This window comes from Cricetulus griseus, assembly GCF_003668045.3.
Source record: "Cricetulus griseus strain 17A/GY chromosome 1 unlocalized genomic scaffold, alternate assembly CriGri-PICRH-1.0 chr1_1, whole genome shotgun sequence".
Classification (NCBI taxonomy): domain Eukaryota; kingdom Metazoa; phylum Chordata; class Mammalia; order Rodentia; family Cricetidae; genus Cricetulus; species Cricetulus griseus.
In genome coordinates this window covers 271,793,221-271,811,553 of record NW_023276807.1, presented here as the reverse complement: position 1 = coordinate 271,811,553, position 18,333 = coordinate 271,793,221, and the positions used below count along the sequence as shown (strand labels likewise).

Sequence of the window (18,333 nt, the reverse complement as noted above, 5' to 3'; positions counted from 1 at the left end):
CAGCCCAGCATAAGAGGGCAGAGAACAGGTCTAAGAAAAGGCAGAGGATAAATGGCAACTGTTCAAAGTAGACAAGGAGAGGACCTGCCAAGCCTTCGGGAAGTTCTAATCCACTTGGGTGCCTTGCACTAAGAAGTGTAAGTTCTCAGTTAAGAACACTGCAAATGGGGAAAGACTCATGTTTTAATGAGACACCCAGACAAAGGCCAGCACTTCCTGTCAGAAGCCTTGACATGGACTCTGTGTGATTCAGTAAACGATGCACAGGGTCTCAGGCCAGAGCTTACTATGCGGCTGAAATATCACGCTCCTGGGTAGCATTTGAAAAGCACAGCTCCATATAAAACATGTACGACGTGACTTTGCAATGGCAAAGTCATATCTGGAAAAGGAACCGAGGCAGTCACTACTACAGTAGCTGAAGGCCAGGCAGCATCTGAGTCTCTGGGGACTCTTGAGTACATTATTCTAGAAGGCCACCATGGTTCCCAGTAGTTTGCTACCACAGGTAACTTCAGCAACTTTTGTAGGACAAAGGGTTACCACCTCTGAGAAAAGAAGCAAAGTTCTCAAACTGCCTCAAATTCAAGTAGGGCATGGTACTGTAGTCCAGCACTTGGGGGACAGAGGCAGGAAGACCCGTGCAAGTTCAAGGCCAGCCTGGTCTACATAGTTCCAAGCCAGCCAGCATGACACAGAAAGACCCTGTGTCAAAGAGGAGGGAGGATGAGGTGGCAGCAGCCGTATTAAGTCACTTAGTAAGAACACAGCTATGCTTAGGTACCTTTTACAACCTGACAGAACATGTGTAACTGATGCAGAGATACTGGACGAGAGGTAGGTACCCTTAAAGAAGAAGGTGAATGCAATGCTGTGGCTGCTCAATGCCCTTCCAAAAGAGTTTCACTTCCCCTCTTAGCTTAGAAGACTCCAAACAGACTTCCCCCATCCTTCCTAAGATTTGCAGAGATGTTCATACCAGGAAGGAAAGGAAGGAAGGAAGGAAGGGAGGGAGGGAGGGAGGGAGGGAGGGAGGGAGGGAGGAGGGAGGGGGAGGGAGGGGAGGGGAGGGGAAAAGAAAAATGCTAGACTTCCTCGAGACAGAAAAGGGACGAAGTAGTGGAAAGTAGCCACAGGATCCGGAAACAAATCTACAGGGCAGAGCGGAAGCAGGGAGCCATGGATCCCCACTGTAGGTGCCTGGAAATTTGGAAATGTGAGATGCAATATGATATAATTTATAAACCTGGCGGAGATGACCGAGGAGTGCCTGGGTGGCGGGTGCTTTGGCCCAGACAGGATTTTTCTGGATTCGAGTTCTCCAAATCCTGCCACATGAGTTCTGTGCCTTCGATTTTCAGAGAGGCAACACAGAACAACAACAGCAAAGCTAGACCAAGTCACACAGCTCAGAAAGAAGCCAGGCTCTGAACCTGCTCTGCCCAACATCACATCTCCTTTCTATAAATGACACAGGCTTCAAACACACAGTTAATTCAAGAAAATTTCCCCTTTTATATGCCTTTCTTGAAGGCATGCTAGCACCTCAAAAGGAGGCTGAGCTGAGCAGGACTTCATAAACAAATCACTTGTGAAAAAGAAAAACCACATCCAGGGTAAAGCCCCACACCGAGAACATTTCAGAGCACTTCCTGAAAGAGGCAGCACGACACTCAGCCCAACAGACAGCCCCGTGTTGAGACTACACGGCACTTGGCCTCACAGACACCTCGTATTGGTACTACATCTCCAAAAGGGTTTCCACAGACAACTAAGACCAAAGGGCCATCTATGTAACTCGAGCTCTGAGAGCTCCTTACAGGACCTGCACGTGGACAAATGGCCACCTCTCAGACAGCCCTCTGACCAGAGGTAAGCTTCATCCAATAACTTGGTGGTTAAACCGTTATTCAGAAGGAATGCTGTTTACTAAACGGAACTTCGGCTTCACTTTCGTTGGTTGTTAAGTGTAGAGTTTCAGAAGCTTTTATTTTATTTTTGAGATTATAAGTACATCATTTCTCCCCTTTTCTCCCTCAACTTTCCCACACACACCTCCTTGCTCTTTCAAATTCATGGCCTCTTTCTCATTAATTGTGTACACACACAAACACACACACACACACACACACACACACACACACACACACACACACACACACACACACCTGCTCAGGTGGTATAATGTTACTTGTGTGTTGTCATGTTTTCAGCACTGGATAGCCAGTTGGTATGCTTTTACCTGGGGAAGGGCAGTTCTCTCACTTTCAGCACAGGGGCCGCCAGCAGCTCTCTGTGTACGGCCAGGGCCTCACTGTCTTTCCCCATCCATTTAACACAGTGTTGACATCATACATCATAACATATCTCCATGTCGTTGTCGTGTGGTTTCAATTGTCTTGTTTCATGAAATTAGTCGGTTTTAAGAAAAAAATACAGATAATCATGGAATTAAGTTTTTCGAAAGTTAACCTGAAGCCAATCAGTTTTTAACACTTCCCCCAAATCCTGCAGAACACAGGTTGTATGGTAACACAAGATGCGTGCGTTACGCTGGGGGACATGGGCAAGGATCCATGACAGGTGGACTACAGAGCAGCGACCAGGAGGGAGGGGTGAGCAGACAGGGTGCTCAACGTGGTTTATAGATACAGGCGTTTCCACAGCACTGTCAGGAAGGAGGAGGAGGGTCTATCAAACTTCCTTTACTTTGCAATGCTATTTTAAAACCCACTGAGAGTTAAAGTGTTTAATCTTCTAAGCTGGTCTCCTTTGCTTAATGATAAAGACTTCATTTCTCTATGCAGAAATTTTCTCATTTGGGAAGAAACTAATATTCTGGTTATATAAATGTTTGGGGGTGCTTTTTAGACAGGGCCTCACTGGCTGGCCTGGAACTCAGGCTTTAAACAGGGCTCCACCACCCTCTGCCTAGGCGCCGGGATTAAAAGCATGTGCCGCCATTCTCAGGCTTATTTGGGAATCTTAATACAGATCTTCAGATATATAGGATTTTACTCCAAAGTCACATTTAAGTCAAATATGTTACAACCAACAAAGGGAACAAACCCATGTACCTCATGCTTGCTCACAGCAATTGCTCACATTAATTCTCACCAACTGACCACGGGCTACTCATCCTGCCTGTAATTTTCACTAAAGACATTCTCGGGGCCGAATTAGACATAAGCACCCTCCAAAGTGGCATTCTTAAAGAAAGCTTCTCATATTCCGAAGAGATGCTATTAAGTTCCATCTGTTCATAGTGAGAGTATTTTTAAGTCTCTGCTGAGACTGCACCAGGGGTGAGGTAATTTCACACTGACAGGTCCTTATTTATAAACACTATTAAACTCATTTCTTTCCTAAGTAAACACTTTTTGATGGTAGGATTCACTTTCTGTATACACACGCTAGGACTCAGGTCTGCTTCCCTTTGACAGAACTTATGTTCATCTAGGCAGGGCAGGAGTCTGAAAGTCACTAGACAAGAGAAGCACACTCAAAGCACCACTTTCTACACCCCACTGATGCACGCTCAAATTCCAGGGCCCTGGTAAACAAAACATGGCAGCCCCTGCCTCAGATACTCCCAACCGCCTGCCTACCTGTTACTCTAGGACACAGTGGACCATGATACACAATAGTAGTGAGTCTAGACCTACGACAATCTGAAGAGAATATAGGATGACTCCAGGAAGAAAGGTTTGCAACTTTGAAAAAAGGGGTGTGGGATGGATCAACAGGGAATTGCAAGACCTCACTGCCCAGGCAGACGAGAGCTGCTGAGGGCCACTGAGCACTTCCTGTTGTGTGCTAGAGGGGCAGCAGCCGAGACAGAACAGCCAGAGAAACCCACACTCCTACTTGCTCACATGAGAGAACTACCGTCTCCAGCTGTTCTGGTTTTTCTGTAAGTGTTCTGATACGTGCTTTGTAAATTATGGTTGTATTAGTGAATGAAAAGTGCCTGAACATTGCTTATCTGAGTTATAAAATAAACAGAATAAAAATGATAAAAATTGGAAGGCCATTTTCTAAGATTTAAAATCCAGATTGGCCCCTTCCCCATTATTACTCCACAGAATTTTTACTGTCACCTAATTGGTTATTTGGGCAAGAGAGAGACGAACAAGGCCAAGGAAACTAGATGAATCTCTCAGAGCATCATGGTGCCTGAGGCCATTTGAACTGACCAGTACATTATAAAGACTGGGGCTGGGCATGGTCATACACACCTTTAATCATGGCACTCAAGAGGCAGAGACAGGCAGAACTCTGTGAGGTGAAGGCCGGCTTGATTTAAATAGTGAGTTCCAGGACAGCCAGGGTCATATAGAAAAGAAGTCCTGCCTCCAAAATAAATAAATAAAGTCTAGGATTCCTAGCTCAGTGGGGTAAAGTAAAGACCTGTGTTCAATGCCTAGTGCTACAAAAGTAAGAGGAATCAGTCAATAGCAATAACTCTAGGGCATATGTTCTTGAAAAACACTAAGGCACGCACACGACTCTTCCATATAAGGTGCCCTCAACACTGAAATTAACTAACAGCAAACAGCCTGAGATGGCGCTCCCTGTTTCCGTAAAGCTCTTATACCGTTTTCTTATGTCTTACAGTTCTGCATACCATGGGCGTCGGCCTGCTGTAAGATGACCACCCCCAGCGATCTGGATCGGCTGGTCCTTTCTAGCCACTCACACCCCGATGAATACAAAATCGCAGCCCTGGTCTTCTACAGCTGCATTTTCCTGATTGGATTACTTGTTAATGTCACCGCACTATGGGTTTTCAGCTGCACAACCAAGAAAAGAACCACTGTAACCATCTACATGATGAACGTTGCACTACTGGACTTAATATTTATACTGAGCCTACCCTTCCGGATGTTTTACTATGCAAAGGGTGAGTGGCCATTTGGAGAGTATTTCTGCCACGTTCTTGGGATCCTGGTGGTGTTTTACCCAGGCCTTGCTCTTTGGCTTCTGGCTTTCATCAGTGCTGACAGGTACATGGCCATAGTGCAGCCTAAATACGCCAAGGAGCTGAAGAACACCTGCAAGGCTGTGCTCGCCTGCGTGGGAGTCTGGATAATGACCCTGACCACCACGGTCCCCCTGATACTGCTCTACGAAGACCCCGACAAGGCCACCTCCCCCGCCACCTGCCTGAAGGTCTCTGACATCATCCACTTAAAAGCAGTCAACGTGCTCAACTTCACACGTCTGGCGTTTTTCTTCTTGCTCCCTTTGTTGGTCATGATCGGGTGCTACGTGGTCATCACCCACAGCCTGCTGCGCGGGCAGACCTCCCAGCTGAAGCCCGCGGTGAAGGAGAAGTCCATCCGGATCATCTTCACACTGCTGGTGCAGGTGCTCCTCTGCTTCGTGCCCTTCCACATCTGCTTCGCCTTCCTGATGCTGCACGGGGAAGGAAACAGCTACAACCCCTGGGGCGCCTTTACCACCTTCCTCATGAACCTCAGCACGTGCCTGGACGTCGTCCTCTACTACATTGTGTCCAAGCAATTCCAGGCTCGAGTTATCAGTGTCATGTTGTACCGAAACTACCTTCGGAGCGTTCGCAGGAAAAGCTTCCGCTCTGGCAGCTTGCGCTCACTTAGCAACATGAACAGTGAGATGGTTTGAGTCAGAGTAAATGGCCTGTCTTTAATCTCTTTGAAACTCTTTTTCTAGCTACTTTCAGGTGACCCAGCATTCTATATTATCCAGTCCCTTCTCTGGTAAAAAAGAAATAATAATAAACTTAAAAAAAAAACAAAACTCTGTGGTATTTTATTGTTCCAGCAACATGATTAAATAGAGTATTCTGATATGCTTTTATTTTTTATTTTACAACTTCTATAACGCATGGGCATGAGTCATTTGTGGTGACCATGCCTGTGATCACACCACTCAAAAGGCAGAAGGCCAGCCCAGGCTACATAGTGAGACTGTCTCAAAAACCAATAATAAAAATACAGATAACATATTCATGAATTACCGGGGGAGGGTCACCCAAATTAGGTTTGGGAGTCAGGCCTTATCAGAGTAGGTTGTTAACAAACTTAACTTTTTTCTCATTAAATTCTGTATACAAGTGGCTCGTAAAGAGGGAAAAAAAGTTATTCAAAATAATTCGATAGATCTCCTTACATCAGTTCACACTTAGGAGGGCAGTCTGAATTCAGTATTGTATCAGTTCACACTTGGGAGGGCAATTCACACTTGGGATGGCAGTCTGAACTCAGTATTGTGTTAGATCACACTTGGGAGGGAAGTCTGAACTCAGTATTGTATCAGTTCACACCTGGGAGAGCAGTCTGAATTCAGTATTCTACACTCTAAACATCAGCTTTCAAGGTTTCTACATAAGCAACTCTGCTCAGCTCACTACAGGGATTAACCAATGGCAACAGGGCGTCCAGCAGTCCCCCATCCTTTCTTTCAACAAGCACCTGCTGCTTCCCAAACCCCACTCACGGGAAAGGTTGTAAAGGTAACTGAGATCCCATTTCTGCCCCATAAATTGATATTCCTATGACACGAGATGATAAGTGGTTATTAAATAACTTCTCACAACACCAACAGCTTGCTCTTCTTACACAGTTAAAACATACATTATAAAAATTTTTCCAGGCCACATGCTATTCAGGGAACCTTAGTTCTGATCTTAGCCTCCCCATTTGATTTCTCCACAAAGAAATGTCTTATCTAAAAGCAAAGGAACTGAACTACAACCAATAAACTCCTATTCTAAACATGGACATAAAATGACTCAACTTACAACTCCCTCTACAAAATAACCTTCATGACTCTTTTGCTTGGGACAGAGTGTAACTCTGAATGTCCAAGTCAGGTACCAATTTTTCAATAATAAGCAAAAACGTTTAAAAAAATGTACAGTGATAACTAGAGGATCCAGGAGCAAAGGCGGAACTTTGATGGAGTTTCTCAACAGAGAAAAATAATGGGAGATTTCAGGCTCAAGAGCCAAGTGAGTAAAATCCTTTAAGAAACATTGGAGGGGAGGGGGAGATGGAGAGAGGGGGAGGGGAGAGCCCCTGTGGTTTAAGATACAAACACACACAGTCACTGAGTGGCAGAGCACTAACCTAGTATATGACTCCTAGAAGAAAGGAATGGGTGGGTGCTTACACACAGCCTATTTTCAACTACTCAGACAACTCTACTCTTGGGCATGCTCTCAGCAAGCCCTTTCCAAAAGGTTTCTTTCAAGAATGTGGCGTGAAAGCGCAAGGCACAATGAGAGTGCAGACAAAGCAACGGGGTGAAATGTGTGCTGTGGTCTTCACACCGGGAAATTAACAGTGAAAAACAAGTCATGGCAGCAGAGTATTTACCACTGTAATCAGACGCTCCTTAAACTACACTGCACTTTTTTTATTGTGTATGTACACATGGTAACTACACACATGTGGGCATCTGTATGCCACAGCATGTGTGTGGAGACCAGAGAACAACCTGCATGAACCAGTTATCTCCCTCCACCATGTGGGTTCCAGGGATCACACACATGCATCAGGCTTACAGGGCTCAAAGGAAGAAGGGAACCAAGCATGGGGCTTGTCGCTACATGCTGCTAGTGAAGGAGCCTAATCTGCCCTCTTCATGGCCCTGTGCTGCAGAGCACCTCCAACTGACGAGAGTGCCAGGCAGATAGAAACTGGGCTCAGAAACAACAGAGTCCAGGCACTTGCAGGATATCACTAAACTCGTAAGTGGCACAGCTGGAACCCAAAATGGTGACAGCGAAGTCTACCATTGCAGACAGCACCTATGGAGTCTGACCCCTATTCAAAGAAAATGCAGATTTCAAGGTCTTGGGGTTTTGTGGGCTTTTTTTCTTAATTCTAGCACAGCTGTGACACTTGTTTCCATTATCTTTTTTTTTTTTAAAGATTTTATTTATTTATTATGTATACAACATTCTGCTTCCATGTATATCTGCACACCAGCACAGGGCACCAGATCTCGTAATGGATGGTTGTGAGCCACCAGTTACTGGGAATTGAACTCAGGACCTCTGTAAGAGCAGCCAGTGCTCCTAACCTCTGAGCCATCTTGTTTCCAGTCTTTAACACTGATTTTTTTAATAGTGTGTATTTGTGTGTGTGTGTGTGTGTGTGTGTGTGTGTGTGTGTGTGTGTGAATGTGTATGTGTATGAGAGAATGTGTCAGTGTGTGTGTGTGTGTGTGAATATGTGCGTGTGTGCATGAGAGAATGTGTCAGTGTGTGTATGTGTGTGTGTGTGTGATGGGGGATGTCATGTATCTATGTTTCTCTTATTGGTTGATGAATAAAACACTGATTGGCCAGTAGCCAGCAGGAGATATAGGCGGGGCTACAAGATGAGGAGAATTCTGGGGAGAGGACAAAGAGAGGAGCTGCAAAGGGACACCATGTAGTTCAGGGAAGATAGGACACGCCAGGCATTCTCTGGTAAGATAAGGCCACATGGAAATACTTAGATTAATAAAAATGGGTTAATAATTAAGAGAGAGCTAGCCAGTAAGAAGCCTAAGCCATTGGCCAAAGAGTTTATGATTAATCTAAGTCTCTGTGTGTTTATTTGGAGCTGAAGGGCAGCAGGACCAGGTGGGAAAGAAACTCCGCCTACATGTGTATATGTACGGATATGTACATGTGTAGGCTACAGCACACATATGTTGGTCATAGGACAACTCACTCCTCTCCTTCCACCTTTGTGTAAGTCCAGGGATCTGTGTTACTAGTATTATCCAAGTCTCATTCTTACACCAACACATCACACACACACACACACCTCCAAAACTCAGTAGTCTTTGTTAAGAACCAATAAGAACTGGCCAGATAATAACTATTCTGAGAGCTGGGCATTGGTGGCACATGCCTTTAGTCCCAGCACTCAAGAGGCAGAAGCAGATGGATCTCTGTGAGTTTGAGGCCAGCCTGGTCTCCAGAACAAGTGCCAGGATAGGCTCCAAAGCCACACAGAGAAACCCTGTCTCGAAAAACCAAAAAAAAAAAAAAAAAAAAAAAAAAAAAAACCATTCTGAGGAGAGAGTGCCTGGGCACCGCTGTGGAGTTAACACGGAAGCCTTCTCCAGCATTGCACCCTGCTCACAGGTGTGAGCAGCAACCCACACTCCCCACCTAACACACTAACAGTTGTGTAACACAAGGCTGTGCTGTAATGATGACACAGGAGCAGCGGCCCATGGTCCCCACCTACCACACTCACAACCCGTGCAACTCAACAAGGCCACACTCACAACCCGTGCAACTCAACAAGGCCACACTCACAACCCGTGCAACTCAACAAGGCCACACTCACAACCCGTGCAACTCAACAAGGCCACGCAGTTGTGATGACAGAACCCTGACTCCCCACTCGGGTGAGACTCAGAGAGACATGTTATTAAAACAGCTGAAGGGCACTTTTCATGCTGACTCTAACCTAACACTAGTTACATATCTAAAACAGAGATCCAGCCTGCTTAGGAATCAAGGGACCTGTTTTACCTGACATTTCTCAAACCCATCCTGTAAAATTAGAACAAGGCTAAAGTCAGTGCACACAGGATGTTAAATATCCAGTTTCTCTATGTGCACACTACCGTGCCTTGCAAACACAGGCTCACATATTTAATTCTGACAGGCTTTAGGCCTTCTGCCTGCATTCACAGTTGTGCCCTTGGCTCCCAGTTGCTCTATACACTAACACAGTTTTACTTGAAAGCAGGATCGAGCCAGTCTGTCCCTGTAGGAAGCACAAAGCTATTATTACCTGTGCACTGACTTTGCTCGACCTTTGGTGGAAGTATAAAATTAATAACCTAAAAATTTCTTCAGAATCTCAACTTCAGTACATTTATTTTGTTGTCCATGCTAATTAAATTTGGATTTTTTAATGTTTAATTAGCTCATAAAATTACAATAGCAAGATATCACTATAAAAATACACAAAACAAATTCAATTTGGGGAATTCAGGATGGTTGTAGGTTTACCATCCCAGCACCTAGAAAGCCTGAATAAAAAGACTCTTGTATTAGAGGCCATCCTGGGCTATACGTATGAGACACTGTCTCAAACAAACTATGGAATAATTGCAAAGCTGAAAGAAAAAGGAAAATACTCTGAAACTATTTTAAGAGCGTAAGGAATATGTAAGTATATACTGGATTTTCTTTACACACACGCTTACTATATCTGAAAGTACAAATTAATCTCTTTTCAGACAGAATCACAGTCACTATGTAGCCCTGGCTGGCCTAAAACTCACTATGTAGACCAGATTGGCATTGAAATCACAGAGATCTATCTGCCTCTGTATCCCAAATGCCTGGACTAAAGGTGTGGCCACCACAGCCGCCTTAAAAGACCTTTGGTGAAAGTTCGTGAATGACAGTATTTCAAATAAATTTAAGAATCCTAAATAAGTAACTCCAAACTATAAGCTACTTACAATCCAGAAGGCAAATTACTGGCCACAGTGATGCCAAACGAATACTGCACAGCTTCCACAAGGATGAGGTCAAACAAGGCTGACAAGACCCAGGAGCCCAGCAAGAAGGACTATAAAATAAAACAAAAAACAGAAAATGAGTTGCCAAAAAATAACAGCTATTTAGTTAGCATGAATTCAGGTGTGTGTGGGGGGGATGTGGGCTATGTACACACACACACACACACACACACACTCACACTCACACACACACACACACACTCACACACACACACACACACACACACGCATATTACACATATATGTATACATGCATAAGCATAGTTTTAACATTGTTTTTGTTACTTTCCAAACTTGAGAAATAAATCATAATTGTTCATATGTATTAGTTCCTACAATTTCTAGACATGCTGAAAAACAACATTTAGTTAAAACATACTGCTAGTAAGTAGCACGTGTACTATTAAGCCAAGTAAGTGATCAGAGTCTTACTAGCTAAAGTTCCAATTAAAATTTTTATTACTGGCACACACAGTGTTGTGTAGTGCCGTCACCACCGTTTCTTTGTTTTATCATGTTACTGGCTTAAATTCAAGTTTCTTCTTTGGCTAATGTAGAGGCCACAAACCAGATCTAGAATCATGTAACTTATTTATAAATAATATGCTCAGTTTTAAAAAATGGAAGGCATTTTAAAACAAGGATCTGAGCAGCATTGCATCCTATAACCCCAGCTATTCTGGAGCCTGAATAGGTGGATTACAAACCAGAGGCCATCTTGGGGAAATACGCAAGTCTTTACTTCGAAGTTTGGAAAATAAAACATAAGGGCTGGAGATGAAGCTGGTGGTATAATGTACTTGCCTAGCAAATATGCAAATCCAGCATACAGATGAGGTCATTTCACTCTGGAATCTCAGCAGAAAAAGTTAAAACATTAAGTAACTTACTGCAAACTTCCTGCTCCCGTATCTTCTTTCAAATATTCTGAAGTTATAAATAAGAAGACTACTGCAAAAAGTATCTTTCAAGTCAAGGCAAATTATTCTTCCGCATACCAGCCTCCAAATCTAGACAGAGATTAAAATCAGAACACCCAGTGAGTGACATCTCTCCGGTTACTATGCACGCACTCGCAAAGGTAAACTCAGCATGCCTGATGTCAAAAGAGAATTCTAGATTCCCTCCAACGGTGAGAAGTCTCTTTGCTTGCTATAATAAGATGCATGCGGTTAAGGCAACAGAGGATTCCTCGTGAACCTCACTCATCAGGGCACCTGCTGCCAGGTCTGACACCATGAGTTCAAGCCCACATCTAAATGGACAGAGACAACTGACTCCACAGAGTTGTCCAGACTCCCACACGAGGCCCACCATGGCATGCTCCCCACCACCACACACACTCACACAAGCACACACATACTTACTCTCACACACTCACACACGCACTCACACTCAAACACTCACACTCACTCAGTCTCACACACTCAGACACATGTGCGCACAGACACGTGCGCGAGCACACTCACTCACAATCACACTCACTCACAATCACATTCACTCACACACACACACACACACACACAGACACACACACACACACACACACACACGAACACTCTCTCTCACACACAATCACCTGAAATAAAAGACTAATACATGTTCATTTTATTATGTTCATACTACTGAATTTGAGAATAAACTCACAAATGACAATTGGAGTAAAAGTTCAAAAATATCTCAGCTTCATCACAAAAGAACCACACCCACGGCAGCTTTGGAGAATTGCTGGTAAATACTAGCAGATTAAAATACTATCAGCTTTGAAAATCCATCTTCTGACTATGAAAAAGAAATACACAGGAAAATGCTACTTTTCAAAGACCTGTTTTGACTTTTCAATATTTTTCAAATTTGAATGACCCTGATGGCATCCATAAAACACTGACATCATTTTTCCCTTCATAGTTAGAACAGATTAACCCCTTTGTCCCTTTGAATTATTGTGGGACAGCACAAGATAAAATTTACCATGTTAACTATTTCTCAACACATGACTCAGTATTGTTAAAAACCTACAGCAGTGTGCATCATCCTATTATCCTAAATGCTGCACCATGAGACATTAGCCTGCCATCCCTTCCCACAGGGCTTGGTGACCTCTGTCCAACTTTCTGTCTATGAATTTGCCTGTGCTAGGCACAGCATGAATGGGATCACACCTATCTGTCCTCTTGTGTCTGGCCAGTTAACCCAGGAATAGTGTTTTCAAGGTTCACAATGAAGCATGTCTCTAAGTCTCATTCTCTTACTGCCGAATACCACAACGCTTTGTCTGCTGTCTGTCTACTGATGGACACAGGGATGCTCTACCATGAACAGTATTGCTACGAACAGTGGTAATACCCCATCCCAAGATCATCAAAATGAAGTCATATGGTCTCTTCCTCTACCAAATAGAGCAAATGAGAAAGCCAACTGCACAACCAAAGCAGCCCACAGCTGTCTCTGCTCCAAGCAAAAGCCACCAGTGAACTCCAAATTCTCACAGTACTCAACCTTGGGAAGGCCAAGAGACTCATTTACTTGCCTACTCGCTGAACTGTCAGCACCAGGAAGTCTCTAACTGAGGAAGGAAGAAGAAAGGCCCATGATAAGGGAGGAATACTAACAAGCAACCATGTCAGGAGTCTGTGGATAGACTACAACAGTACCAGAACGACGGTGCAACTGTAGACCAGCAAAGACTGCCCCAGGGTGAGTGGGCTCAGAAGGCTGCTGGGATGCCTGTCATCAACGCAGAGCAGCTAACAGACAACTCCACACTGTGGTCAAAGCATCCTAGCAGCCACTAGGAAAATATGAGGGGTATGAAAATCAAGACTACAGTTTCTAACATGCAGTGAATTGTGTATCCAGAACTCTCATGGTTTGGTTTTCCTGTGGTTAGTATCAAATAAAGCTGGTGACTAGTCTTAAATAATTCAGCCTTTTCTGCCAACCTCAAGGGACGTGATACAGGAATGCCTCTGTCACCTGACCCTGTGACAGAATGAACACCTTATCATCCACAAACCCTGTGTCAGCTCTCCTGTGACACCGGCCACACAGACCAGAGGGGCTGGACTTCCTGGACACCGGAGCAAAGCTTCAGCCCTTCAATAATAACTCGGTCACCCTTCATCCAAACCTACTAAAAACATCCCCAAGCTCCCCAGAGTTATTCTTTCCTGTCTGGGCCCCTCTCGGTTCATCATCCCCTAAGGATCTAGTGGACACTTGGTACCCACGCTCTTATGTGTGTGTTCAGAATTCCCAGGGCAGAAGTGAAACTCCTCGCTTCTCCAAAGCACTTCCTGTGAGTATACCCAGACACCTCAGAACAGATACCTGTGAACCGTGCAGCAGGTGAGCCAAACAAAGCCCAGAAACTGGGAGATTTACATCTCTTTCCAGAAGTTCTCAAGTCTCAAAGCTGACCTCACACTAGAATCCCTTGGGGATTGGTGGGGTTTGTTGTTGTTTTGTTTTTTTTTAATTAACATTTAAAAATTAAAACCATTAATGTCTTATCAATTGCTTTTATGTATAGTTAAAATACTTTCCTTTTTGTTTCTTTCTACTGTATATGACTGTTTTGGCTGCACAAAAGTAACTAACATGCACATACAATGCACTGTATGTATCGCGTACATACTGTGCCTATGGAGACCCGAAGATGATGCTGGTTCCTTGGAACTGGAGTTTGAGGTGGTTGTGAACAACCATATAGGTGCTGGGAACTGAACCTGGATCCTCTGCAAGAGTAGCGTGTGCTCTTAACCACCCAGAGCCTTTCTCACTCAACAGGTCTAGGGTAAGAGTCTATGTGCTTTAATATATGTGTATATGTGTGTGTATGTGTACATATAAATCTAAGTGTATTTTTTCTTAAGCCAAAGGTGAGAGGCACCGCATTACAGACAATGACACAATACAGAGCTTCTGTCTACACTAACAGAAGCAGTGACACAGGTCACTAACAGAAGGACACTCACAGGGACTCTGTGAATCCAGCGTAAGCAATGACCAAGTCCCATCACAATGAAGGAAGAGCCTCAGGGTGGCAAAGGAAGCGGCCAGAGCACCCAGCACACTGGTGCTAACACTCTGACCACCCAAGACTCACTCATCAATCTGGAAACAGAGCTCTGTTCTTTCCAATAGCAAAGTGATCCCTCTTGGTTTAACGCCCTTCATAGAAGCATCAATGTAGAGTGTGTCAACAACAAATGAGCTTGGACTATCTCATCAAACACACAGGCTAAGCCTGGCTTTTGAAAATGTTACTTGTGCCTATAAGAGATTAACATGAGTCAGAGGACAACTTATGGGAGTTGTCTCCTTCTATCAACCATGTGGGTCCCAATGATTGAACTCAGGTTCTCAGACTTGGTAGCAAGTGCCTTTAATGACAGAAACATCACACTAGCCCAAAATTTCTCTTCAAAGTATAAATTGCATCTCCATGTGTAAAACCTGAAATACAAACCTATGAGTTCAGCAAAAGGTAACACTGCAATTTCTCCATTTATAATCTGCATTACTGAAAGTATCCGCAAATGTAACTAGAAAAATGTGCTTGTGAATGCAGCATTAAAAACACTTGCTACAGATTTAGGATCTGTTTCACACTTATCCTCCGTGTGGATGAGGTAGCATGGCCAAAGAGGAAGCAGAAAGACTGTAAGAGCCAGGGACTGGGGAGAATGGCTGTGAAACCACATCTCCTGGACATGCCAAGGCTGCTACCCTCTCGTGCACTCAAAGCTGTGGTGGCCTGAACCAGACCTGGATGGAGTGGGGTTGACAAGGACCCAGCCCTAGCTGAGGCACTATGAGTGGCTGATGGCTGTTGGAAGTTTTCTTTAGAGGGTTGGCCAGTTGCCTGTGCTCTAGCGTATGGTCCTGTACTCCTTGTGCAGATGTGCAGTTTATTATCATGAGGAGGAGGAGATGGAGTTAGGAGAGGGACTTGGTGGAAGTGGTTCTGGGAGGCGTTGCAGGGGGATGGAGAGGGTAGACGTGATCAAGATGTAAGAATTTTCTCAAAGAACAACTTTAAAATACTATTTTTGAAACGTGTGGGGTTTTGAGGGGCTAATTAATTGAAGGGAGAAGAGGCCAGTCTAGAAAAACATCCCCTCTCCTCCCAGAGGCCAAAGGAGCGGTGAGCCTACCTGGAAGTCGTTCTTGACGGCATGGAGGTCATATGCGAAGAACTTCTGGCAGTGGGGCAGCAAGAGAGCCAGCAGAAGGGACAGGGCACTGGGGACCAGCAAGAGACTCTTCGACAGAGGGGCCTTGTCTAGGAAGGGGGAAAACACATCCAGAATAACGGGGATTTAAAAAACAAACCAACAAAAACCCACACAGATGAAAAGTAGGAGAACTGATTAGCTTTTAGTAAAACACCAGCAGTAATGGCTGAGGGCAGAAGGCAGGCACAACTCTCTGGAAAGCGTCACTGTCATTGGGCTCTGACTGACCTCAGTAAATACCCATGACCTCCAGACAACCTGTTAGGAAATGGGCAAAAACAAGTATGAAGTCTCTCCCAGCAGTTAGGGCCTGAGGATGACAGAGATTCACACATTGGTTTGAAAAATTTTTAAAGGGGTTTAAGTGCTAACACTGCTCATTGCAGTGGTCTCCTGAGGTTTTCCACAGTGAACACAGAAGGAACCCAGTCAAGTGTTCCATGAGGGCATATGGGGCCTCCGCCTCACCCTACGCAGCAATCAGCTTTGTGGTCACTTGCCACATGTGACTGGTGACAAGAATTAAAACATTCCAGGAGACTCATTGTGGCATGACAGCCCCCAGGCATACTTCATGACACTCAAGTCACAAATTAAAAGTACCGGAAACTCAGCCAAGTCCACTGTACAGCAATTCACGAGATGTTACAAACGCAACGGAGCCGCACTTCTCAATCCCTTCAGAAGGCTTTTGCAAGAAACAAAGCACTGTAGCCCTCCATGTCTGCAATATTTTTCATGGGCTACGGTGTACTAAATATTAATGTTACTACTTCTCATTCCCCTGTACATTTATAACTGTAGATTACAAGGTCTGTGTGGAGATGGGTTATACACACTGGATGTCAGAAGACAACTTGTGAGTGTGGGTCCCAGGGATTGGGACCAGCTTGTCACAGTAGTGGCAGAGCCATCTCACTAGCCCAAATGACTTTTCAACGTTAAAAATACATATATTTACAACAACAAATTGTGTGATAAGTGTGTGCGTGTGTGTGTGTGTGTGTGTGTGTGTGTGTGTGTGTGTGTGTGTGTGTGACCAGGGGTTGTACCCCTCTGTTGCTCCCCCTTTAGTGACACAGGATGCCACTGTACCTGGAGCTTGTGTACCCATTCCAGGTGTGTACTTGGGGACCAGAGGCCATCCTCCAATCACACAGCATCCCACTAGACCTGAAGCTTGCCATTTGCACTAGATGGCTGGCTGACAAAGCCCCAGGACCCATCTGCCTCTACCCTCGCCTGGAGTTACAGCGGCATACATCACATCCAGTTCTTCCATAGGAACTAAGGATCTGAACTCTGGCCTTTACGCTTGTATAGCAAGCACTGTACTCACTGAACCTGCCCTCAGTAGAATGCTTTAAAGATCTTAGAGACAACACACAGTATGGCCTGGTTTCAGCTAATACAGCTATTTGTATGGTCCTGCAGTCCCAAGGGTGCCCGCACAACTGTCCATTTTCTTTCCTCAGGCAACACCTGCACACCCCCGCTCCCGTTACCGCCTAGGAAGAATGACCACCTTGCCCTTGTTCTACAGACTTCCACACTCTGGGCCTGCCTGCCTCCAATCCCAACTGCCCATCCCCGGCTCTGCTCTGCGGACCCCCACTTCTTCCACACAGTGGCTCTTCGGTTCTGCTGGGCAATGCTTTCTGACTTCTCCCTCTGCCCTCCCCTGTCTGGGGGTGTCAAGGACATCAGAGGGGACGCCACACGCCAGAACAGAGCACAGCACCCCTCCCCCCAGACAGAGGATGTTCCCAGCTGACCAATGACACGGCCACAGGAGACATCACTGAGGGGACCCTTTCAGATTTGTAACTTACTCATAAATAAGATAATAATAAATAAATAAATAAATAAGTCCACCTGCGGGTGGACTGATCCGTCACAGAAGGTGCTGTGGTTACACTGCCTGTGCAAGCATACAGAAATAGCCCAGTCATTTCCTTCCGGGTTAGGCCCTGCACACATCTTATACCAGAACCACTATACACTGCTGTACTCTCTTCACCAAGACTTTCCAGACCCCAAACCTTCAGAGTACCCTACTGCCTGGGGCCTCAACAGGGCACATGGGCACCATGGCTGTGAGCACGGCCAGCATTAGATTAGCTTGAACATGGAAGTCTCAGCTCTTCTTGCCTATAGAATGGAGAATGAGAACCTACCTGCAGAGTCAGAATTCACGAGGGCTCGGTGGTAGGGCATTTGCCCAGCACCCCTGGTCCTTGGGCTTGATCCCTGACACTACCCCTCCCCACAATCCCTAAAAAAGCTACTACATGAGGGGCAAACAGCTCCTCCCCTACCATGTCAACCCCACTCATGGGTGGGTCTCTCTCCTAGGCCAGATGAGCTCCTTCAGCTGTAACAGGACCAGAGAGGGAACAGAGTGCTAAAGGTACTCCCTGAAAGGACAGCAAGTCCTCCTTCCACTTTTACCTGTCCTGGGACAGCCAGCCACACCTGCCTAGTCACCTCCTCAACAGCCCACACGACCAGAGAAGACCGTACAGTGCAGCCTCTCATCCCCGGGCCCAAGACTTACACCGGCACA

The 18,333-nt window shown here is 45.1% G+C and overlaps 2 protein-coding genes across 11 annotated transcripts in view; one reads left to right on the top strand and one right to left on the bottom strand.

The window, feature by feature from the left end:
* Ubac2 (UBA domain containing 2) overlaps positions 1–18,333 on the bottom strand; it is a 175,748-nt gene that overhangs the window by 138,112 nt on the left and 19,303 nt on the right. For 4 of the 10 annotated variants that reach the window (XR_004772224.1, XM_035452115.1, XM_035452114.1 and 1 more), the window contains exons 2-4: positions 15,687–15,814; positions 11,418–11,537; positions 10,468–10,577 (exon numbers count right to left, since the gene is read on the bottom strand). Coding sequence is in view for 3 of the 10 variants with exons in the window: in XM_035452115.1 (XP_035308006.1) it covers positions 10,468–10,577; positions 11,418–11,537; positions 15,687–15,814 (358 nt within the window). In the remaining 7 variants the exon portion in view is untranslated. Of the gene's footprint in view, positions 1–10,467; positions 10,578–11,417; positions 11,538–15,686; positions 15,815–18,333 lie in introns of those variants that run through there. The other 6 variants (XM_035452110.1, XM_035452111.1, XM_035452117.1 and 3 more) reach the window with 2 other exon arrangements.
* Positions 4,622–5,703, top strand: Gpr18 (G protein-coupled receptor 18). The gene has a single exon (XM_035452120.1). It carries the CDS (start codon positions 4,651–4,653, stop codon positions 5,644–5,646), a length of 996 nt encoding a protein of 331 aa, XP_035308011.1. The 5' UTR covers positions 4,622–4,650; the 3' UTR covers positions 5,647–5,703.